At 43.0% G+C, this 25,135-nt stretch overlaps 1 protein-coding gene across 1 annotated transcript in view; it reads right to left on the bottom strand.

Annotated features, from left to right (window-relative positions):
• Positions 1–1,529: 1,529 nt before the first annotated feature.
• The window catches only part of SIAH3 (siah E3 ubiquitin protein ligase family member 3), a gene marked incomplete at both ends in the record, with an annotated part of 37,364 nt that continues 13,758 nt past the window's right edge, over positions 1,530–25,135 (bottom strand). The window contains one exon of the mRNA XM_079539202.1: positions 1,530–2,123. Coding sequence (XP_079395328.1) covers positions 1,530–2,123 — 594 coding nt within the window. The remainder of the gene's footprint in view (positions 2,124–25,135) is intronic.

The following is a 25,135-nucleotide window of genomic DNA, read 5'->3' as shown; positions in this document are numbered from 1 at the left end:
CTCAGCCTCTGCTGCTACTAGCTGACACAACCCACCGGCTGCTTCTCAGAAAAGCCTTCAGCAGCAGCCAGGCCGAGCACTGGGAGATGGCCAGCACCTCCCTCTGGTGCTCCCCAAGGAGACACCTAAGGGAGGATCTCCTGTGACCACTGCTGTCTGTGAAGTACGCTCAGCAGAAGAAAGGGACCACCCCCAAACCCAAGTATATAGAAGGAAAAAAATAAGGTTATTTTTAAAGCAATACATTACAGATCTCTTGGCCAATTTACAAGCAGATATTCCCAGCTGCACGGGAAAAGTTTGTCCAGAGAAGCTGTGGATGCCCCACCCCTGGAGATGTTCAAGGCCAGGCTGGATGGTGCTCTGAGCAGCTTGATCAGGTGAGTGGTACCCCTGCCTACAGCAGGGAGTTGGAACTGGGTGGGATTTTGAAGTCCCTTCCAACCTAAGCCAGTCTATGATTCTTTGATTCCAGCTGTGTTGTTTCAAGTCAATGCCTGTCAGCACAAGCTGTGGGGCTAAGGGGTAAAGAATTCAATAGATAGATTAGTACAAATTTAGGGCTATCCTAAATTTAATTTTCTGAAAATCTCTTTTTGAATACATGAGGAAATAGTAGCTAAAAGGTGAATACTCTGATTTTTTATTATGGATATCATCTCTACCCTGGCAAGTCTTTTGTTCCCCATCATGAGAAGTGAGTGAGATTTAACCATACTCACGGTGACTTCTCATTAAATGTTGTGATTGATTTAATGCAAGATGAGGCTTCCCAGGCCATGTCTTAGCAGAGGAAGTGACTTCTCTTCTACAGTGTTCAAAGTCCGTCTGGAGAGCTTTACCTCCCCAGGAGCCAAAGGGAACTATGAAACCACAAACTCCCTGGGGTTTGGTTGTGACCAGTATAAACATTACATCTCGGTTGCCGATGAGGAAAATGGGGATCATGGGGAGATAAGTAAACATTTCAAAATATAGGTGGGAGGGGAGGCACAGGCTTCCTCTGGTAGTCTGAGGCCTTTTGCAAACCAGCCCACTTGCAATCAGCTCAGTGCAGTACATCAGTTTCTCTGAAGCTGCTCCTGAATCAGTGATCAAGAAATTTATTGAAAATTGAGTGTTCTTGTACCTTAGTGGAATACTTTATGTTTACCAGACATGCAGGCCTTCTTAATACCTAGCAATTAGGCAAGCAATGGAAGAAGTGGCATTCTCAAACCAAAGGATTTTGTGAATCATCCTGGTGTACTTTCCAGGAGAGCAGCATCAAGCCAAAAGGCTCCAGTGTTGCTGAAAGGCGACAATAAATTGATCAGCCTCTTTAAAATTTCTCATAAAATTGTATTAACAAAACAGTAAATACATTACACAGAGACCGTAACCACGGGATGTTTACATAATGCCCACTGTGGACCAGTACTAAATACCATAAAAGACCTGAGACCCCCCCAAAAAGTCTGCAAGTTCTGGCTCTCACAAAGCAGCTAGAGCACCATTATTCCTCCTCCTCCTTCTCTTCCTCTTCTCCCTCAGATTTCAGCTTCACTGTTGTGAACTTTGCTGGTGGTTATTGCAATTCCTATTGCTAGGCTCCCATTATCAGCAAAGAGCTGAGCCAGGGAAGTGTTCAGCACAAGGCAGTCCCCATCTGAAATGATAGAGTCTACGCACTCCAGCACCGACCTCGGAGTTGCCTCCCACTTGAGGCGCCTCTGGTTCCTGTTGAGCTCGAGCCGATAGGTGAAGTTGTCAGCCTGGGTTTGCGTGCCAATCAGCATCATGGTGGCAAAGAACTGGGGGTGACCTTTGTACTTCTCCTGCTTCCTGAGAACCAGCAAAAACTGGTGGCCAAGGCAAGAGTGCATGATGATCCAGTCCGTGGGTGCGGGCAGGTGCATGTCCGTGGCCAGGAAGACAATCTCTGCCCCCTGAAGGATGTTGATGCGGTGAGTTTGCCTCAGGTGGGACACCACCACCTCCAGGTGCCCTTCCCATGGGCAGGAGAAGAGAGGACACATGCAGGGAACCAGCTGGGGGTCGTGCACTGCTTCATGGTGATGGCAGGGAGGAAGGCTGCCTTGCTCCGTGGATGTCTGTGCAACTGCACAACGGGTTGGTGCATACTATGAGAAGGGAGAAATCATAGAATCATCAAGACTGGAAAAGACCTCTAAGATCACCTTTTCTGACCATCAACCCATCGCCACCATGCCCACTGACCCATGCCCCTCAGTGCCACATCTACATGCTTTTTGAGCCTGCAGGGACGGTGACTCCACCATCTCCCTGGGTAGCCTGTGCCAGTTCCTCACCGCTCTCTCTGAGAAGCTGTTTTACCTAATGTCCAACTTGAACCTCTCCTGGTACAACTTATGGTCATTAGCTATCATCCTATCAGTAGTCACCTGGGAAAAGAGACTGACTTCAACCTCATGACAACCTCGTGTCAAAGAGTTGTAGAGAGTGATAAATCGCTAACAATAGTAGGTGGGCAAGGAACCAGTGCAGATATGTAGGGTGCAGACCCTACAAACACCAGTCACCTGATATCCCAACTAAAACAGCATCAGAGGGAGCCCCAAGAACACAACACTCCTGAAACCAGACTGAGATCAGAGGTGATACAAGCCTGGATTTGCACAGCAAAATATGCTAGCAGATGCCTTGTTCTCCAGAAGAGAGAAACCATTTGAGCCATGATAAGTCACCTTAAATGAAAGTGATGTATGTGTTTCAAGAGCAATTTCATTAGTTCAGGGGGAAAATCTGATTAAAAAGAAAAAAAAGCCCTACAAAACAAGGACAGCATGGGGCATTTTATATGGTTACAGCTCTTGCAGCTCAGAACAAGGAAATGAAATATGTACAGCTTTATTATGCTTTAATGAAACACACTGGCAAATACAGGCATTTCTTCTGAAATGATATGCTTTATAACACCCATAATTCGTGAAATAAAAGTCAGTTTTTATTGTATACAGTTCCTTCATTTTTTTCTGGTCAATGTATTTGTGCTTAACTGATGCACTTTCCTCCATAAATCCTAAATGGCTATTGAAGGCAGATAGATGGTAAATTTAGAATGCTAAAGTTAATTTGGATTAAAGTAAGGCAGCTAAATGGGAAGGCAGAGGCTCTAGCAGAATGATAGCATGTGATGACTAGGAAGCAGACTGCACTTCTTCTGTCAAGCAGGCATTGTTGAAGAGAAATGAGTAAGTTTTATCCAACCAAAAGAGTGTCCACATGTAATGGTATTTGGGAAGAGTAATGGCTCTGCTGCAATAACTCCATGCATAGGCAAACCCTCAGGCATCCACATGATGGTCATGATTCATCCAGCCTAATTTTAAGCATTTACTTCAGCCATCTGAGACAGAAACCTGGTTACCTTAGACTGTCTCTGTAGTCAATAGAGGGTTGCAGCCCTTTCCACCAGCTGATTCTGACCTTGGATGGAGTAATTCACCTCTTAAATGTGGCAGTGGCTGCTGCCAGAGAGACTAAAGCTAAGATCCAATTTGCCTGGTCAGACCTCAATTTTAGATGCTTCCATGTAGAGGAGAGATTATCTCCTGAACTGTTTTGGAGATGCTTGTAAGGTGCATAAGAATTAAGAGTATATATATATATATAAATGCATACATTTTGTTTCAATGTATGTTTTCTAAAGGTTCTTATAATTCCCAATACCCAAATGGTAGTGACTACGGTCTGCTATGGGTTTATTACTTAGAGTTGTTGGGTGGGATAAGTCAAGGTTTCTCTTGCCCATACACATGTCCTGCTGCTTGAGACCCTGTAATTTTGCCACCATCTTTCTCGAAAGATGTTTCTATACAGGGACTGGTGAGGGAAAAGCTTAAAAATACAAAGTGGGTATAACCCTGGGATGCGTATATCTGCATAACCGATAAAAGCAGAACTAGAAGGTGCAACCTGTGAGATGTGTGTCCATGTAATGCTGTCTCTGAGGCTCTCTGTTACTGCTGCCATCAGTTTCCACCTCCAGAATTTGCATTTTTTGCTTTCCAAGACAATTTGGAAGAGAAGCTCTTGTGTTAGCTATCCCAACTCTTAGACAGCCAGGGTTTCCTTGCCAACCAGGACAATAAAAGTTCTTGGTGCTCATTCAGAATCTCCATTTGTCTGAGGGATGTGATGGCCAGGCCAGGGTTACGATTGCTGTTGCATATTCACAGAATCATAGAACCGGAGCACAACTGAGGCTGGCAGGGCTCTCTGGGTCCCTCTGCTCCAAACCATGCTCCAGCAGGAACACCCAGAGCAGGATGCCCAGGGCCACATCCAGATAGTGCATACATAGCTCTTCCCAAGACCCTGAGCACAAAAGCGAGGTGTTTTTACGTTCTCTGACATCTGATATGAAGAATAATGTACTATTTAAATGCTATTATTGAACTTTCCAGCTTTTTCTTTGGAGAGTTATTACTTTAATAGTACTGTTCTGCTTCCTTCTTTCCTCATTTTTTATTTGTTTTGCTGTATACAATTCAGGAATATAAACTTTTCAACAAGATAATGAATTGAGGACAGATAAATGACTATCATTGTCTGGGAAATAAAGCAGGTCATTATAAGCTAATCGAGGTTTGTGGCTTTAGCTGCCTACTTATCGCTCTGGGATTGCTGCAGAGGACTGGTTCACACTTAATTCTACATTAATTTTTGCATCCCATTAAGATGAAAGTTATGGTTAATTTAAACTCTTTTGGTGAAGGAAGCTCTGCAATGGCAGATCGTAAAAGCCTTTTAAAAAATCCCTGAAATGCTAATTGCCTCGTAAAATGAATTCTAATCTCCCAATCTCATACAGTGGGTGTGAGCAATTACTTTTTCTCACCAAACTGTTAATGCAACATTAGTGATTATACTAATTAAAACTAATGAACTCATACTCACATGCTGATAAACCTCTCAACCACTCGACAAGTTCCAGCCTTCTATCAGTTTTATTTAACTCCTCTTTTGGAAGATGAATCTTAAATTAACCTCTTGAATAACATTCAAAATTGGGTTTTGAAATGTAAAGCTTTATAGACTGTGTATAATTTCTCTCCAAAGATTACCAGAGTCAGAGAAACCATTTCCACTGAGGGGCTGTAATTGAATTTAGAAATGCATTCTCCTAATTTGATAAGCATGGAGTGCATTGGTAGCTCATCGGTCTAAATTGTATTCAAAGTAAGAAAGTTGAGGTATCTCCAAAATCATGATATGACAATCATGTTTTTATGACTCAAGAACAAGAAAAATAAATTTCAGTGAGCGATTTATTCATCGTATATTGCTCCTTTCCTTCATTTGTGATTTCTTGGTGTGCAAATAAATGAGAATTCCCTCCAGCACGTTCCATTCCTGAAAGGTTCTTACGAATTGTTTCTGCAATTAATTTTTTGGTCCAGCCTCATTCAGCTCAAGTTTGTTGAAAATTCTAGAATTCCTGTGCAAACCACATGATCTATTTTTGTTCTCTGATTGTGGTGAGAAGGATTTTCAAAATCTGATTTCTGAATTATTCAACGTTCTTGCTTCCAACTTGTGAATTCTGCAATATTTTGACAGAAATATTTTAAAAATTCCCAGTCTCTGTGAAAAACGTTTCACAGAAAAACTGCTTTTTAACTTACATTTTTTGGGGTAGAACTGTAACTGCAGGGGTGCCTCTGCACTTGTTTGTCTTTCATATGGCTGTTACTTGAGCCTCTAAAACTAAAAGGTGGAACAGACATAAAACATTTCAAAAATCTCATTCTGAATAGTCTCTTATCTTCTTGGTCAATTCCAGCCAAATTTAAGCATGATAGAAGTGTCAAAGACTAGTCTCACTACTTTTCTGGGCAGATTGAGAGATTTAACCCTTTCATGTCTCCAGAGAAGTGCATCTTGCCAAATGGGCAAATAACATTTTCAGATAGGAGAACATAAACAACTGCAGCTTGAGTCCAAATATAATATCAGACACCAGAAAATCCACATGAGACAGTGTCTTTTTTAACAGGAGAAAAGCCTTTAGTCAGAATGATCCTCATTAAATGTAAGATAATCCAGTCATGAAATGCAAGCCACAGGAAAGCAGGCTCTGCTGCTTACAGACCAATGTCTTTTTAACGATGTGGTTTATTACAATGTAATTCTCTGTACATTAGGCAAAGAGCAATTTACAAATACGTGGTGCTTTTCTCTTCATGGAAGATACTTACATCTGAAGCTGAGACACAGCGTCTCTGGGTCCTGTCCCAACATTTCTATAGACTTTCTAAAGAGTCTAAAGACTTTCTAGACTGCTAAAAATTCAACAAACCACTCCAGGTATGACTCATCTGTTCTAACTTCGAAACATGAGGAGTAGGTGTCTAAGTCTGAAGTGCATCAGCTCCTTTTACAACTCAAGGAGAACTCAGAAGTGTAATTCACTTCATCTTGGGAGAGACCAAAGCAACGTCCCCCTAGGCACTGCTCTCTACATGCAAGAGGTATCATCCATCCTCAGGGCAAATTTGTATGATTTTTTTCCTTTTGATGCAGCCCAGGATACAGTTGGCCTTTTGGGCCGCAAGAGCACACTGCTGGCTCATGTCCAGCTTTTCATCCACCAGAACCCCCCAAGTCCTTCTCCATGTGGTGGCTCTCAAGTTCTCCTCCCAGTCTGGAATAGCCTCAACCCAAGGACAGCTTGGCCTTGTTGAACCTCATTAGGTTCTTGTGTGTCCACTTTTCAAGCCTGCCCAGGTCGCTCTGGAAGGCATCCTTTTCCTCTATTGTGTCAACTGCATCGCTTTGCTGAGGGTGCTCTCGATGCCACTGTCTGTGTGTCTATGTCGTTGATAAAGATGTTGAAGAGCATCAGCCCCAAGATGGAATCCTGGGGACACTACTCATCATGGGCTTTCACCTGGACACCGAGCCATTTACCACTACCCTCTGGCTGTGACCATCCAACCAATTCTTTACCCACCGAATAGTCCAGCCTTCAAACTCACATCTTGGGGTATATGACTTTTTGGGGATTTTGTCCAAGAAAAGGATGCAGCTCCCCTAGCTCCCCGTGCTCTAGCCCTTTAACCACAGCAGATGCTTTTGCTGGGAGCTTTACAGTTACTTTTGGAGACTCTCTTGCAACAAATTGGTAGTAAAATGTACTATTTCTTCAATTTTCTTACCATCTTCTTCCTTTTCCCTGGTTTTGGGGGCTCTGTCTCTTCTTCTCATCTGTACGGAAAATGCTCCAATAATTTCCTAATTCTCAGCTTCTTTCTGCCTCATAAAAGCTTCACCACCCACTAATATCTACCTCCATGCTACTTACACCCACCACGCGGGACAGATGTTCCAAAGAACTATAAAGGTGACATGAAGAGACTAGTCAGCCTTTAATCCTGGTCTTCATTTAATTTCTCTTCCCCTGTTTTTTTTTTTTTTTTTATTATGCTAATGAGATTTTGTAAATCTCTCAGATGAAAGAAAAGAGAAGAAAGAAAAAAAGCCCCTCAACCTATTTTGTAAAAAGCTCTACTTCCATATCTGAAATTAAGAAGCCCAAATCAGGGCTCATGTTGAGGATTTATTTAAAATTTTAATTACATAAAATCCTATTAATTATGAATGCATCAGTTGAATTTCTTAAGAACTGAATATTAGTTGCAGCTTTGGCAGTGGATATAGCTGTTTTCCCCTTTATCAAATGGCAGCAAGAAGACAACTTCAAGCTCATTCTGCTAATCTCACTTTAAAACATCACCAAGTGTGACTTGGTGACACAGCACATGGTATGTGTTAATGGCTCTCCTCATGCTAATGACACACCTCTAAACATGCAGTAGACGCTGCTCTAGTCCACATCTGCTCTGCAGCACCACGATTCCTGGTATCAGAGGACCCTGAATTTTAATTGGAGTCACACATCTTAAGAGATATTTTGTAAAATACAAAAAAAAAGAAAAAAGAAAATTGCTTTTAGTGATAGTTATGCATGTACAAAAAAGGAGTTGCAGCATTTTAAATGTATCCTGGATGGAAAGACAAAAGACAGACCATTTGCTTGTTTTTCAAAAAGCAAGATTTTCACAATAAACTATCTGGCAGTTTTGAAGTGCAAGAAAAAAAAAATCAAGAAACTTGAAATCCTTCAATACACTGAAACAATATCATTATAATGAAATATAGACAGGATCCAGTAAAGCATCTTAGCTGAGTACATGCTTTCCTAGGGAAACCCAAGCAGAGACATGAACCAGGTGGAACGAGGTCATGATCTCCAGCTCTCCTGCTTTAAAAAACAACTTTGATGAACCTCTCATGTGGGACGATAACAAAATTTCCCATTTTTCAGGCTGAAGAGAGATGAACCACCTCACTAGCCCTCAGCCAAGCTGCAAATGGGTTGTGACCATCCAGACAAACTATACCAATTTAGCTCCTTTTTTGATTGGTTCTTATTCTGCATCTAGTCTGAGATCACCTTCTGTGCTTTGAGGAATAAAATATCTGCATTACATACAAGCACAACTGCACACAAGAGTGATTCCTGTGGAGCATCTGTCACAGATACTTGCTAACCAAAATATATGAAAAACATGGAGATGAAAAAGAAGCAGCTTGACCTGTGGACATCTGGAGGGTTGACAAATTCATGGAATCGTAGAATCATCAAAGTTGGAAAAGACTTCTAAGATCATCTAGTCCGACCATCAGCCCATCCCCACCATGCCCATTAACCACATCCCTCAGTGTCACATCCACACGGCTCCTGAACATCTCCAGGGATGTTGACTCCATCACCTCCTTGGGCAGCCAGTTCCAATGCATTACCACTCCTTCTGAGAATAAATTTTTCCTAATATCCAACCTGACCCTCCCATGGCGCAACTTAAGGCCATTACCTCTTGTCCTATCACTGTTACCTGAGATAACAGGTTGATATATATCACCTGCTCTGCAGTAATTGTCTTGTGCAGACTATAAGGGCTTAACAAAGTATCAGTCTTAGATTTAAGATCTGCAATAAGAGAAAAAAAGGCATCCTGGCTTTGAATTGGCATGAAGAATGAAAAGAATTAAAAGATGTGCTCACAGAATCCATATAACTCTGCTCGCTTCCTACTCTCTGTTACTTGTGTTTAGTAACTGTTCAGAGGTTTCTTGAGAGCAGCTTCCTGGAAATTCTGAAGAGCTTTTGAAACTAAGAGGAAAACTGTTCTTGTTCCTCAAGAAAAACCAGCAAAGCCACATGGCCTGTATCCTTTAGCCTTTTACAGAGATATCCACGCGAGGTCAAGAGCACTCTTCTGCAGGAGCTGCTCTGCCACTGTGAGCATGCAAGGAGTGGGCATGGGCTCTGATTCCAGCCTGGGGAACTTCCCTGAGGTGCAGTTGGCTGCTCGTAGAATCAAAGAATTGATCAGGTTGGAAAAGACCTTAAAGTTCAACCACAACCTGACCATACTGCCCTAATTCTAACATCCTTCTGCTAAATCATGTCTCTGAGCACCACATCCAAACAGTTTTAAACACATTCAGGGATGGTGACTCAACCACCTCCCTGGGGAGCATATTCCAATGCTTAGCAACCCTTTCTGTAAAGAAGCTTTTCCTGATATCCAACCTAACTTTACCCTGGCACAACTTAAGGCCATTTCCCCTTGTCTTCACCTATCACCAGTGAGAACAGACCAACCCCACTCTTGCTGTAATCACTTTTTCAGGTATTTGAAGAGAGCTATAAGGTCTCCCCTCAGCCTCCTCTTCCCCAGACTAAACAGTCCCAGTTCCTTCAGTTGCTCCTCCTGGGCATATTCTCCAAGCCCTTCACCAGCCTTGTTGCCCTTCTTTAGATTTGCTGGGGACAGTTCCAGGCACAGAGCCTAAACTACAGCTACCACCAACAACAGAGGTGGGAAAGGTGGGCATTCAGAGGCCAGAACATGCTCTGCCTCCTCTCTTGGGAGCTAGGGGTGCCTTTATTGCAGCAAATTAAACTTCTGGCACAATATCCAGTCCCACAGTGGGGCTGGAGCTCTTGCAGATCTGGGAGAAGCTGGCCTGGGGAGTGGGATGCACCCTCAGTGCCTAAATTGCAACTTAAATTCCCATTGTGGTATTTTAGGACTGGTGCACAATGCTGGGACAATAGAACCATAGTACAGAGTACTTGATGATTCATTGCAGTGCTGATGGATTGGGGCATGGGGATGTCTACCCTCTTTGGGCTGGATGAATATTTTATACCTTATTGGAGTGATGGCATTGGTGGACAAAGGGAACACGTCCCATGTCATTTACCTGGACTTGAGCAAGGCCTTTGACATGGTCCCCCACCACATCCTTATCTCCAAATTGGAGAGATATGTATTTGATAGGTGAACCACTTGGTGGATAAGAAATTGATTGAGAGGCCGCAGACGTAGAGTGGTGATTAATGCTTCTATGTCCAGGTGGAGGCCAGTAACGAGCGGTGTTCCCCAGGGGTCTGTCTTGGGACCTAACTGCAGCCTTTCAGTACCTAAATGGAGCCTACAAACTAGAGGGGAGTCAACTCTTTGAAAGGGTAGATAACAGCAGGACAAGGGGAAATGGTTTTAAGTTGAGGGAGGGAAGATTTAGGTTGGATATCAGGGGGAAGTTCTTTACAGAGAGAGTGGTGAGGTGCTGGCACAGGCTGCCTGGAGAGGTTGTGGATGCCCCGTTCCTGAAGGTGTTCAAGGCCAGGTTGGATGGGGCCCTGGGCAGCCTGGTCCAGTATTAAATGTGGAGGTTGGTGGCCCTGCCTGTGGTGGGGGGGTTGGAGATTTGTGATCCTTGAGGTCCCTTCCAACCCTGGCCATTCTGTGATTCTGTGATCCCATTGGCAGGACAGGAAAAGAATTAGAAGCCAAGGCAGGTGCCATCAGCTCTTGCTCCAGAAGGGTACTGTGTAACTGCTTCTTATTACTAGATCTCTCACAATGCAGTACTGCTTGTGTCTGTGGGTGATATAGTGAGTGGTCTGCATATATAAAAAGAGATAATCCAAATTGTAGAATATCTGAGGATTCAATTCATCCTTTATCCACTTTGTATTTTGTATAATGCCTGTTAACAGAGTGCAAAACCATTTAAGGCTTTAATTAATAGCAAAGTGATAAAGTAGTTCCAGGCTTCATCTGCTGTGTCTGATAGGGAAGGCAGAGTTCACAGGAGCCCTATATCTGACCTGTTGATTTTTCGTTTTACATTTGCACTGAAGAAGATATTAATATGGAAAAGAGTAAAAGAAAAAAGAAGAAATGATTGCCCACTGTGCTCATAAACTTGCCAGTTCAGACTGGCTCTATTAACTCATCATCCAATATTCATTTACAAGTTACTACAGTAACAGCAGGTCTCCAAGAAGAGCAGATTTGCTACTGTCATCTTAGATAATTAGGCCAAATCCATCCCTAGACAATCAAAATGCTTCCCTTCCATCAGGCAACCTCCAGCTATCAAAATTACATGACATTTAAATTCACTAACTTCTCTCTCAGCAACACAACCAAGAGTACCAGAGGATGGCACATACATTGCTGATAAGGAGATGAGGGGTGGTTGCAGAGCAAATCTGCAACTTCTCATGGTGGGAGAGATGTGTCCAAGCCCATCCCACCCACAGAGACATCCTGGCCAAGCATTTACTCGATGGACCAAGTCACACTGGTCTCTCGGTGCACAGAATGCCTAGACCAGGTTTGTCACGGTTGGGTTCAGTACCTTACCATTTGCAGCAAGGAAATGGACATTTATGTGGGAACATTTGGTTTTATATCACACATACTTCTTTTAATTTTGTACAAATCATAGCCTGTTCCTTCTTCTTCCTCCCCCTCTAATTCTCAGATTATTTTTCTAGAAGTTTTCTTCACAGAGAGAGAATGCAGGTGGAGGGAAAGAACAGAAAGGGAGGCTCAGCTCAGCCAGAAAAGACAATGTTCCACCTACAGAAAGAAAATAATCTCTATTAATAGATTGGTTGAAAGGGTTTTGAAATAATCATAATAAAAATTACTTCTAAAATAACATTCACGCTTATGGAAAGATACCAGCTCAACATCTCCTGGATGTGCAATGCTCTGCCTACAGAAGTAGCAGAGCGGAGAACTGTGTTCATTTTTTTTCACCTTGCCCTGTCCGAACGCCTCAAATCTGAGACAAAAATTCTCCCCTGGCCAGGAGAGGCCTTGTGTTTCCCCTCTTGAAGCACTGTCCTTTTGTGGAAGGTAACCCCTGTCATCCCCTTGCTTCACCAGCACCTCAGCTTTGGCCTCATATGCTGCCAGTAAGAGAGTTGTCACCAGGGAATTATTCTATTGTTCATGGGGAAATTTGGTATGACCTAGATGTGAGGAATCCATCACTCATCAGGGCCACAGCTCCTGGATACTACTGAATTTTCATTGATGGAAATCCCATGCCGTAGCCTGTCCAGTACGTCCTCCCTTTGTTGGCTTTTGTCTCTTTGGCTCTTCATCCTACACTTAACGTCTTTGATGATTTGAGGTTAGGGTGGATATTTTTTGGTGTATTTTCAGAGTATTTTCTTTCTGCAGTTTTTTTTTTTTTTTTTTTTTTAATAGAGCTTTCTGTGACAATATTGAATAAGATGACAAACCACTCATTTCACCACATTAAAGGCATTCCAGCCTTTCTTTCCTAGAGCAAACCTCTCTTCTCCTTCCAAAGTGGCCTCCAGAGCTGGAGGGAAGATGTGTGGCAGCTCAGTGGTGGAGTATCAAGGAAACAGCATGAATACGTATGAGAAGCCACAACTACCCTGAGGTTCTGGCTGCTGAGATCCCAGATGCAGTCCTTGCTCCTGCAAATTCTGATTTCAGACAGCATGGAAAGCCTCCAGTGGAGAATGGCAGGGGAGAGGTTGCATGAGACATCTCAGCCACAGGATGAGATGCTTCTCCTCTTCTACTTTCTGTCTTTTTTGCTGGTATTCACCTGCCCTGTTTGGTGAGTTGCTTCAACTCTAAACCAGCAGAAAATGATTTCCTTTTTAAAAATTGATTTGTTAGCCCACTTTTATGCTGGTTTGGTGAGTTGCATTGGTCAGTGAGTTGTCAGAGGTACCTCAGCAGCAGAACTGGGCTAGGGAAATCATTGTGCTGGGTTAGAGAAATAGTAGGGTGGGCAGGACTTGCTTAGTGAGGGCTGTTACACACAACAAGTTTTGTGCTCTGTCTACACAGCTTGCATCTGTCCTTAAAACTCTTTATTTCCCTCCTTTCACCCTAAGGGCATGCAGTGGTAGCCCATCCTGCAGTTTCCAAATTCACAGTAAATCCACGCTATCTCAGAATAACAGCTTTTATACACACCGGGCTTCCAAGTCCTTCAAGAAGGACAGCATTTCTTACCAGAAAAAACAAGTGTAACAACCAGATACATTTTTTAATGGGATTTGTCTCACCTAAATGTGTATGTATAATGTGAAGTAATTAATCATTCCTGTATTGAATACCCCCATCTTCAGGAAAAGATGAAACTTCGGTATGGTACCTACACAAGGTGTTCACTTCTTTTCCTTGGCCTGAAGCAGAGCTGGGGTTGTGGCCATGAGGTTGGACATCAGCCTCAAAAAGTTTCGCCACATTCAGCACAGCAGGATCATCATGACTTGGAGCTGCAGTGGTGGCAGGAGACAGCCACAGCAACTGTTTAATGGGTGATTATGAGCTGCCTATTTGCCTAATGCAGAAAATCCCTTGAGCAGACACATTTTCTTCCCAGCTAAGGACTGAGAATCCTAATTTTCAGACTTCTAGATTCAACGGTGAAATAAAATTAATTTATAGCTCTTGCCATTAGGAGGACAAATTTTCATCTCCGTCCTCCGGGTGAGAGGCACTATAAGAAATGAATGATTACTGACCCATGATACCTATTAGAGATTACAGTTGGGTCATCTCATTTGTTGTTTTAACACAAGAAATTAAGAGCCCTAGCAGGGCTGTCACAAAAACTGAATCGATAATGAGATGAGCACAGCCTTTACCAGAGGCTCTGCCTGGAATTACCTGTGGGAAAAACTCAGAGATAACAGGACCTCGAGCTGCGGATCTGAATTGCAGGAGCCCAGCAGGATGTTCCATTTGCACCGTCTTCTTTCCATTACTACCTGGAAGTGCAATCTACCCACCACGAATTAGACTTCATATGGACAAAGGAGCAGTTAACCACGTCCTTGCTTGGCCCTTTTGCCTCCATCACTACCTGCGGTTAAATTGCCCACCAAAGAGATTTTGAATCAAAAGGAGGTAAATAGATAGGCCTAACGCCAGCTGCCTCACTAGAGCCTGCACACTTAGCATGATGCTGATTGCAGACTGGCTCCTGCTACCGGGTAAGGTAGCCGATCTGCTTCCAATGCATCCTCAGCGCTGGAAAACTGTTTCAAGTTTTAAGGGAAATATCTTTACATCATACACACAGTTCGTGTTCTCATTGTCTGAGCCTGGGCTCCATGGACCCTGCAATCTACTGGCCAACTCTGATCCAGCAGCATCGCTCCTCTCTGCAACATAGTCCAATGCACCAGGCATCTCAGACTGAGACACAGTGCCCTGACATTGCCCCTTGTATCAAAGGAAAAGAAATTGTCAGAATTGTCAGAATTAGTGGTGACTTAATCAAATACTAGCTAGTCACTTGCTATTCGTTTTATTTCTAATCTAATGTAACATGAAAAACTGTCCAAATGCCCTTAATTTATAGATCTCTTATTAGTACTTCAATAAACAATCATAGAATCACAGAATCACGGAATATCCAGTGATGGAAAGGACCCACATCATCAAGTCCAACCCCTGGCTCCTCACTCTGGACCATCTAGAATTCATACCCTATGTCTGAGAGCATTGTTCAAAAGCTCATTGAATTCCAGATGTTAGGGGCTGTTCCCACTGCTCTGGGCAGCCTGTCCCATGCTCACCACCCTCTGATGTAGAACCTTTTTCTGATATCCAGCACTCAGAGCAGTATTCTACCCTTATATTGTGGAGTTGGGTTATACTTTCCTCTCTCTGTTGAGGTTTCATCGTAGCGCTGTGACGGAAGAAAATCAGTGCTATAACCTTGCTCTGATTTGCCTTTCTTCTGTAGCAGATCAGCAAATCTGTCTGTCTCGTCTTCATGGGCTCAGGAAAGAACAAACAAGAGACTCTGCAAGGTTGTGATGTGAAGTTGTGTGGCAAGATCGGATTCAGATTTAACCATAGTCCAGAAATTAAGCAATCAGTGCCTTAAGGACTTTGTATTCCCACTGTTTTCCTCCATCCATAGCTTCTTAGGCCAGTGCACTCCAGCACAGTAGGCCATAGGAACACAACTCTGCCACTGTAAACTGGAATATCCCCACTTGTTACCAGCTTAGGATGCAGACTGCTAACCTCACCCCTGGTTGGGCTCATGTCAACACTTGCGTGAGCAGCTAACTTTAGGGAAAGCCATTGAGAACCTGATTTCACAGCAAATGCTGATGCAGTTACAACAAGAAATTTCCACTCCCTTCTTGTAGTCCCTGCGGTCCTGGCTCATCCATCACAAAATACTGTTTCCCCAGAGCTGCTTTGCCTCTCTGGAGGACTCAAGATTGTGAGGTCAGCATTGCAAAATCAGATGAGCAAATCACATCTCCATTTTGCTTCCCACATGAGATTTCTCCTAATTTATTCCCATTCTTTTTTTTTTATTTTATTTTTTTTTAACATGAAGATCTGCTTGAGTTTCTGGGTTAGCTCCAGCACTGTTCACTGAAATTATACAAAGTACTGATTGTTAGCAGATACATTACATGGGCAATACTATTGAGGATCCATTAAGTAAATGAGGAACAAACCCATGCTGTTTTTTCCTTTTGCTCTGTTGCTGTTTATCAGAATGGCAATGAATTGCAGCAGAGATGTACAAGATCTAAGCCAGCTGTGATTTAAGCTGGCCAGAGATCATCCAAATTAGTAGGTTATGGAGAAGTCTTGTGTTAAATAGTTGTGGGTCTGGTAGTGCCCTGGATTGTACCGTGGTTGCATAGATGACCTTGTGAAGGGAGAATGGTTCAAGGGAAAAACCCTTGTGATCCAAGAGCCTCAACATTGCATTCATCTGCCATATTGCTCTGTGTTTCATTTTCATTTATCATTGTTCAATATTTTATTTTCTTCTGTCCTTACAAACATGTAAAAAAACTGGTGACAGTGATGTCTGCCTGATGCCAAAAATACAGTAGAAAGGCCACTAACAGAGCAGGAAGGAGGGAACTCAGTCACAGCTGCAAGTAGTGGACACCACAGTGACAGTGACAGAAGATGGAAATGAATGTTTCAGGAGGAGAAATGGAAGTTGAAAACAGCTTTAAGCAGCAAATTTACACTAACACTTGAAGTAAACTACAACTTTTTCTTAACAGTCAAGTGTGAAAATGACAGTGACAGAATATCAACATAAACTAATGAAAGTATTTTTGCTGACGATCCTTATACAGGTGACTGTAGTTAAAGGAATGTGTGCTAGAAAGTTGGAGATACATGAAATAACACCAGGATTAAGTTAAATTGTTGGAAGCTGTAGAGTCAGAGTTAAACTTTCTTCCCACTTCAGGTTGGCATCATCTGAATATTTGTCTCCACTGACTGTGAAGCGTGCTGAGGGGGACTAAACTGAGCTCAGATGCAGACACTTGGCTTTCAACCCCCACCCTAAGGAGAGATGGATCCCACCTTACCCCCTGTCTTGGCTCCTGAGCTCCCCCTTCATCCCAGTTCTTCGGTTCTGCCTCTTCATGGTCCATCAACCTGGCCACTGCCTTGTCCCCTTATTTCCTCTCACTTGTCCCCTTGTCCCCATGTCCTCCTTCAGATTAGTGTTTTTATGAGTTTGAGTTCTCTTAATGATAACATGCTTTTCACTGAATTCTGTCCTTACCAAGCCACTGTCAGCATCTCACTCTGAATCCAAACTGCCCTTAGGATCTCAGCTAGCCTCCTGGAGGGAGTACTTCCATGTGCCCTCTCTACTGTATGAAAATGTATTTTGACACAGATCCTCTGGCTGATAAACTATAACTGGTGGTTACTCATATATGAGAACTCCACGTGACAAAGCCAGTACTCCTCACCATGGTATGTAGCTTTTAAAGGACGATGACATTCAGGGCTTATGTGCAAGGCCTAAATGCCAAATAAAAGAGGTCTAGGGACAGATCTCCCAAGCTTGGGTGACACATCCTGATTTAGGGCCTCTCCCTTGAGGGAGCACAGAGCAGACCAAACCTGATCAAGTGATGTAGATGATCAAGGTCCAGACCACAACCTAAGGCCTTATCTCTGATTTATTAGACTAAGCAACCCTTATACAGGTAGTAAAACAGACCAGAAGTCCTTTCCTGGCCCTAGGAACAAGTGGCACAGCTTGTGTTCATGTGGTTCAACTCATGGTTCACATGGGTTGGCCTCAGCATCATGTCCAAAGAGAACTTTCTGATCTCTCTCAGCCCTTGGCCATCACCTAAGAGATGCATATGATGCCATGGGGTAGATCTGGGTAGAGTGCTAGCTGGCCACCATGCGTGATGGATGATAGCAAGCTGGTGGCTGGGCCTTGGCCTGCTGCAGTTTGATGTATACTGCCATATCTGAATTTCCTGCACTCAAAGGAGGCTCTGATTTGCACTAACTTATCAGGAGAGTTCATGTGCTATTTGAGGGCTAATGGCTGTATTGGGACCGTCAGCTTTCAGGGTTGTATTTTGACACCTTTCCTAAGAACTTGGTCGTTTAAAAAGGGAAAATATTAAGACCTTTTCCATATTTCTTTTGACGTCTCACATCAGGATGCAGCTACCTGTCAGATATGTGTGTGTACATAAGGAACTATACAAAAAACATCTCTTCCTTGAAGCATACAATGTCAGCAACTCTTTTGGAACAGTCCCAGCTCCTCAGCCATACCACAGCTCTTCTGCAGCTGGAAGAGGGCACTCGGGCATTACCTTCCCTGTCAGCTGAAGAACACTGCTCTGCAAACTGCCCTTGAAATCCATGTGGCTGCTGTATTAGAAATACTTAGCACATAAATTGCAGGACATAGAGGCAGTGCACGTTACAAGGCATGATGAGCATGCAGTGAACCTGCTGTACGAGCTCTTTTCAAAACCCAGCACGGACTCTTCTCTCATCCTCTGGCTTGGTTCAGAGCTTTAAGAGTGGATGTGCTTGTGAAAGTGGGTGGCTAACCCCATACGAACTCTACCCAGAAAATGGGGCTGAACTTCCTCATGCACCATGTATATATATTTAATGATGTACCCATAGTGCAGATTTAATGTTGAAATGAATTTTAGCTATAATCTGAGGATGTCAGTGGGTGTGCAGTATTGGGAGAATAATAAAACAAGAATGAAAACACAGTAACTACAGAGTGATAAATAACAATATATGGGCACTTTACAGTGGAATAGTCAGATGGGGAGGGAAAGAATGGGAATTATCTGGGCAAGTTTTCGTATGTTTGAGCATCTGGAGACCAAAGAGAGCACTGTAAGGTTGTATTCAGAAGATGTTTTTATGTCTAAGACCTCCTAGGAGAGCTACGTTTGTAACTGTTAGAGCCATATCCTCTGTGTTCACAAACCTGAGCCTATAAAAAGACAAGCTCGTTTACCAGGGAAAGGATTTCTCTGTGAAAAACCTAGAGGCTCTTTCAGTGTGCCAAATTGATTTCTTTGTCTTCTCTTCAAGCACGAACATAAATTAAGCTGAGGTTATGTCCTAGCTTAAAAGCAGGGTGAAATTTGTGTTAACGATCAGTTTCAGTTACAGGGAATTAATCTTAAGTGTATAGTACAGGCATAGGAGTGCATTACTTTCCTTTTATGTCATTTGTTTCCTGATACTGGCACTTGGGAGCAAGGGTATCTCATGTTAAATTGGCTTCTCATTATACATCCAAATCCCACCAGGACAGTTACAGACACCTGGCAGAAGGGTCACATTCAACTGAACATGCTCAGCTGTATGTGGGGGACATCATGCTTCACCAGAGGCATCTCAAGGTTTTGTAGACATTGCTGGGAAAAGAGCTGCATCTCTGGGGGAAAACAGCAGATGCTGAGCAGCCAGAACAGGTCTCCTTTGCACTGGAGTGGTACATTTCTCACATGGCTGCACTACTGTTGTGCCACTTTCATTATTAATGTTGTTGTTATTTCTCCGAGCAGAAGAGGTGCCTTGTAAAAGGATTGTTCAGAAAAGGTGAATCACCACAGACCCAAATTCTTGGCTGAACAAAGCTACCTCTGAAGCAATTTCTTCTACTCTAACTGTGCTGCTATAAGCACAGGACCACGGAGGCTTTCACAGTTTGGGTGCTGATGTGAGAGAAGATAAATTTAGGACCCAGCCGTAATTTCTGTGGATTGTGTTTTACAGGAGACAGTGAGTATCTAAAAAATTCAGGTTGCAGTGCACTGTTTCTACGAAGACAAAGACATGGACTCTAGTCTCTTCTAGCACCAAGATGACTCTGGTTTTGGCAGTGTTGGTCTTTCTTCAACAGGAACGATGGAGCATGACCCCTGCCCTGTCCACATTCAAGGCACTACTGTGCCTTCCTTCTCATGAGAGGAGCTTCAAGGTTTCTCTGCAAGTGGTAAATGGAACATAGACTGCTGCTGCCAGGGAGTCGTGTCTTATCCTGCTCTCCGTGCTAAAAGCTTACAGCATCTAAGTAGTCTGGAGTCTTAAGGATCAAATAGTATCCAGTAGATGGATCTTGTTCTGAGTCACCAACAGGTAGTGTTTATGGACAATAAAGGATATACCAAAATTTGTGCTTACACTGGCTAAGGTGCCATCCATCATGGGAACTTATCCATCTCCTGTAGGTAGGATTGCTGAGTTGAGGATAGGTACCAGCTCAAGGATTCGGGGAAGGGAAAAGGAAGATATGAAGTCCTAGATGGCAACATAGACAGAAAATGGTAACCCAGCACCACTGATAGGACCTGTCATAGCTGTAGTAGAAACAAACCTTGGCTCATCTGATAGTCCACTGCCTGGACAGTGAGGGCACTTCAGCTGTCTTTTTGGGGACACAGAGCATACTAATGTTTAGCCTGGTGACACATAGAATCCCAGCTGTCTCTCATCTGTATTAGCCAATAAATAACTGTGTTATACTTCAAAGTTTTGTGCATCCTGCTTTGAGTCTATTTGTGCATAGCAAGAGATGAAAAATGACCTAGAAAAGAAGGGTTATACCTTCTTTCCAGCATAGAAAGTCAGCGTGGTCAGTAGAAAAAAGTGCAGTTGCTTTGTTCATGGGTTCCCTCTTCATCTTCATCCTCCCTTGAGCCAATGAAAAGACTTATGTTGTGATTGCTGGAGTATGGGGTTAACCACAAAAGCAAAGGGGTACAAAATGCAGTTAGGGTTGTATGTCTATTTGAACACAAGTGGCAAGTGCTGCATAGTCATGGTGCTGACAATTTTTAAGTAGGACAAGATTCTGATTTTACTAAGAGTCACAGAGTAAAATACCTTTGAAAACCTTGACCATGTTGTTAGCAGAATGTGCCAGTCTGCTGAGCTAGAGTATCTACAGTCTCAAAAAAAGAGATCTGGTTAAATTTTTTATGCTTTATGTTTCAAAGTTGGGAGATCACAGAAAGGTTTCCAAAACAACTCGTGGAAAAAGAATGATTCATCTTACTTAACATCATCAGTTCACAGATGTCTGCATATGAGCTAGTCAGTGTAGACACTCCTAACTGTCAAAGGAAATTGCACAGTCCTCTGGGTTTCTCTTCTGATCTGCTTTCACCTAGATGTGTCCACTTGGTAAAATGGGACCTTGTGTTTAATAGAATGATAGAATCATAAAATTGCTTGGATTGGAAGGACCCTTAAAGTCCAGCTTCAGCTCCCTACCATAGGCCACGTCACACCCTAGACCAGGCTGCCCTGGGCCCCATCCAATCTTAACCCCATTTAACTAGATATTTCACATGAGAAGAGAGTAGTAGGCAAGAAAAGTGGAGTCACCAAGACTGTGGAGTAAAATCACAGTAAGAGTACGCTGGCACCAGCTGGAAATAAATTACCTTCCTTCACAGTAGGGTCTATGGTGCTGCACTTTGAATTTATGACCAAACCTGTGTAGATGAGACAATGATGTTTTGGTTATTTTCGAGCAGTGCTGGCGCAGCATCAAGGTTTCTCTGTTCCTCACTTAGCCCTGCAGCAAGTGGGCTGGGGGTAGGCAAGAGGCTGGGGAGCACACAGCTGGGCTCTTATGGAAGAGACAGTTCAGAGCACTAAATTTCTGCACTCAGCTCAGTAGAGGGGACAGACCTTGCAGTACAACACTGACACAAGGCAGAAATGACAAGCAACAAATGAGCCAGTCCCTGCTATTCACCACCATGGCATGGAGATGATACCAGGTGAGTAGTAAGCCCAATCGCAGATCTACAATAGAGATACCTACAGGGAAAAGATAGTAGGAAACATGTGAAGAGCTGATGCACACCAATGGACTGCAGAGGAGGAACGAAGTGAGCAGCAAGTGGTGTTGAGCACCGTCGGCTGGAACTGCCAGGCTTGCAAATCAAGAAGGAATGGCTTAGGTCAGTTTCCCCTGCTTTTGAATGTACTGAACGAGGCTGTACTTACAAGTCCTCTGGCCACAATGTTAACACATGTGAGCATGGATCCATTTCTGGCACCCTCATTGCCTCCTTTCCCTGCCTTCTCTGGGACAAATTGACCCTGCCTAAGTAATAAATGACTTTCCCAATCACATTAGGATCAGTTTAGATGATGGAGAGGGTAACAAAATTAGAGCTTTTAAAACATTATCTCTTCTCCACAAATGTCTGCATTGATATAACGTCCACAGAGAGGTAAGGGAAGCTGAGATATGACTGATCTCATTATAGCTTTCTAAAGAAAACAAAGTATGTGATGGAAAGCTGGCCTATAGCTGTAAGAAAACCCTTAGACTTTCTGTAAGAGACGAGAAAGGGCAGAGAATAGTTATAGTCTGATACTTGATTTAAAAAATAAAATAATCTTCAATCTCTCATATCTTTTCTCAAGCCCCTTATACAAAGTAATGTATATACATGCACTGAGACAGGCAGTATGCCTCTGATTTCATGTTATATGTGTAATGCCCTAGTGTTTTAATCCTGTTGTCTGCATCCTGTTTAATGTACTAATTTAATGTAATATTTTACATGACCACACTTGATATATTGTATAGAGAAGCCAGGGAGCGTGTCTGATCTCCTTGCTATGACAGGCAATAACTGAAGTGACATGGTTATCGTACTCAGAGAGAAACATGTACTCTGCAGAAAAACTGGACTGGACTGAAGTAGCAGAAAGGACTGGATTTTGGATATTGCAAAATAGACAGCTGTATACTGATGATGCTGCGCTCAGGAATTAAGTTCATCATTCAACTTCCTTTTTTTTTCCCCTGAAAGCACTGATTTCTTGCATAGGAACTACTCACATATTTATTAACATCAATGAGGAAAAGTTTATAATCAGGCATCACTGTTGACATATTCAAAGTGTAACTTACTACAGAAAAAAAAATCTGTTCATTTATAAATTTCTAGTAAATTAAGGTCAAAAGTAAAATCAAAATATTCTGAAAATACCACTGTCAAATTCTAGAATCATTGAATCATTAAGATTGGAAAAGACCAGTAAAATCATCTAATCCAACCACCATCACCATCATGCTCACTAATCATGTCCCTCAGTGCCATTTCTACCCTTCTGATTGGCTTAATTATGTCACATATGGGCCCAAAACACAAAGCCAGCACCAAAAGTTGGGCATGTTCAGTGCAGAGGGTTATATGCCTATGTGCAGCAAAAGAAGACCATGGGGTCCTGATTGTCCATGTGACTGAGTCTCTCAGACATAGGGTTTGAATTTTGGATGGTCCTGTGTGGGGCCAGGGGTTGGACTCAGTGATCCTTGTGGGTCCCTGCCAACTTGGGATACTCTATGAGTCTATGGTTCTGTGAAGTTCCTACAGCAGAAGGTAGCTCTAACCAGGTGAAAAAGCCAATGATGTTTAGCTTTAGGCAAGGCACTGCTCACTGCCCCTCTTGTGAATCTTGGACTTCGTGTGCTTCCTATGTGCAAGCATCACATCTGCAAAGCATCTACAGGGATATGAATGAATGCACACATGCACACTTGACACATACACAGCTTCATCACTCCAGTTTGGCAGGAACCTGAGCCTACTCTTGAAATGCCACAGCTCAACAGCTCAAATATAATCTCCTGAAAGAGTTTGCAATGCAAATCATCCCATCAATCTGGTTTACAGCACAGCCACCAGCGTGGTAATACTTGTAATGGGCTGTGACACAGGGTTAGGAGTTTCTAAGCCAACCTTACCACTTGAAGTCTACTATGAAACTACCCTCTCTATCTACAGAGATTTAATTGCTACCTGACTCTTGGCCTCATTAAATTCCAGAAAATGAATCCCCAAATACTAGGTTTTCACTCTGCCCCAAGACACTTCAACAGGTTTGCTTTGCAGTGGCCGTGAAATGATCGTTTCCTGCTCTCGGTTCTGAACATGCTGTGCCAAGCAGTTTAATGCATGCCCATTAATAGCAGACCACTTTGCTGTATTAAAAGGGGAGAAAAAAAAAAAAAAAAAAAAAGATGAGAAATACAAGCCCTGCATGATGATTAATTTTGTTGTGAATTGGAATGATCAGGGTAAGGCAGATTTGACCACCTGTAGGAACATTACTCTATTGCTTCGCATGGAGCTCAGTGTGCAGGAGGGCTAACAGCAGCAGAGGCAGAGCTGGAAGGCAGCATCCTGCAGTGATGCCCAGGCACTTGCCTCAGGGACAAACAGAAAGCATCTTGCATGAAATTTGCACTTTTGCTCCTGGAGACCCAACAGCATCTCTATTTTCTCTATGAGTTGAGTGACAAGTGCAGTGTACTGCTGGGACAAGTGCCATGCAGACTTGGAAGTAATTTTCACATTTATTCTCTGGTCTTTTAGAGCTGGGATGACCTCTCCATCATGAGATGGCCGTACACAGCTCACAGTTTGTGCACTTTCAGGTGGGACAGAGAATAGGGTTTGTCCTCTAATACAACCGGCTTGCATTTATTTGTCATTTACTTTAGCACAACATCTCAGCTTGTTCTATGTAGCAGGTGTCTGGACTGATTATCTCACAAAACAGCATAATTAATGGGTTTCTGTTCCTTCAAAATCAAATCTATTTTGAGCAGCTTCAAGAAAAACCTTCTTTCTGCTTGCACGAGGTGTGAAACTGCAAGCATGGAGCCCCTGAGATTTTCCTTGACATCAGAAGACGTTTTGTCACTCATTCCACAGAATTACTGAGGACGCTTCCTTCATTAAAAGGGAGCAGAACGTCCGTCTCCTCTCTGCAGTGCAGAAGTTGTTCTAATCTCAGAAAGGCTTTGGATTTTCCAGCTCTAAAAGGAAGGTAACAGTATTTATAAGTGGTCTGGGAATTTCTGCTTGATGAACATTTTATGAAAACCTGGCTATTCACCAAAGACAAGCATGATATTTTCCAGACCAATGAACCATGGCCTCCCTTCTGCAGAATTAAACATAAAAATAAAAAAAAATAAAAGCACAAGGAGATCCAGGCCATGGAAACAGGAGCTCTGATACTCAGTGTGAAGTGGGGTACTAAGGCTGGAAGTAGACTGGTACCCCACAGATGTGGAAGCAGAGAGATCACAGCTGGCCCCACTGGTGGTCCCAAGGAACAGCACCAGGGATGCTCCAGGGGCTGATATTCTACAGGGAGGGGTGCTCTCTGCCTGGAGAAACTAGGCAGGAATCTACCAGAGAGTGAAAAGTGAAACAGCAACCAGACAAAATGTGAAGAAGGCTGGGATGCTGGTGCATGGGTGGGGTAAGGGGTGACTTTCAGACTTTGCTACCTTTTACAGAGTGCTAAACACTGCTGAAGACGGTGGTTTTGCAAGGGGGGGGTGACATTCACAAAGCCTCAGAGGACAAGAAGTGCTGATCCAGCAGCTGAGACGGGTTGTA

The sequence above is a fragment of the Tetrao urogallus genome (assembly GCF_951394365.1).
Source record: "Tetrao urogallus genome assembly, chromosome: 1".
Lineage (NCBI taxonomy): Eukaryota > Metazoa > Chordata > Aves > Galliformes > Phasianidae > Tetrao > Tetrao urogallus.
The sequence above is the reverse complement of the archived record's forward strand: the minus strand, read 5'-3'. Positions and strand labels throughout refer to the sequence as shown.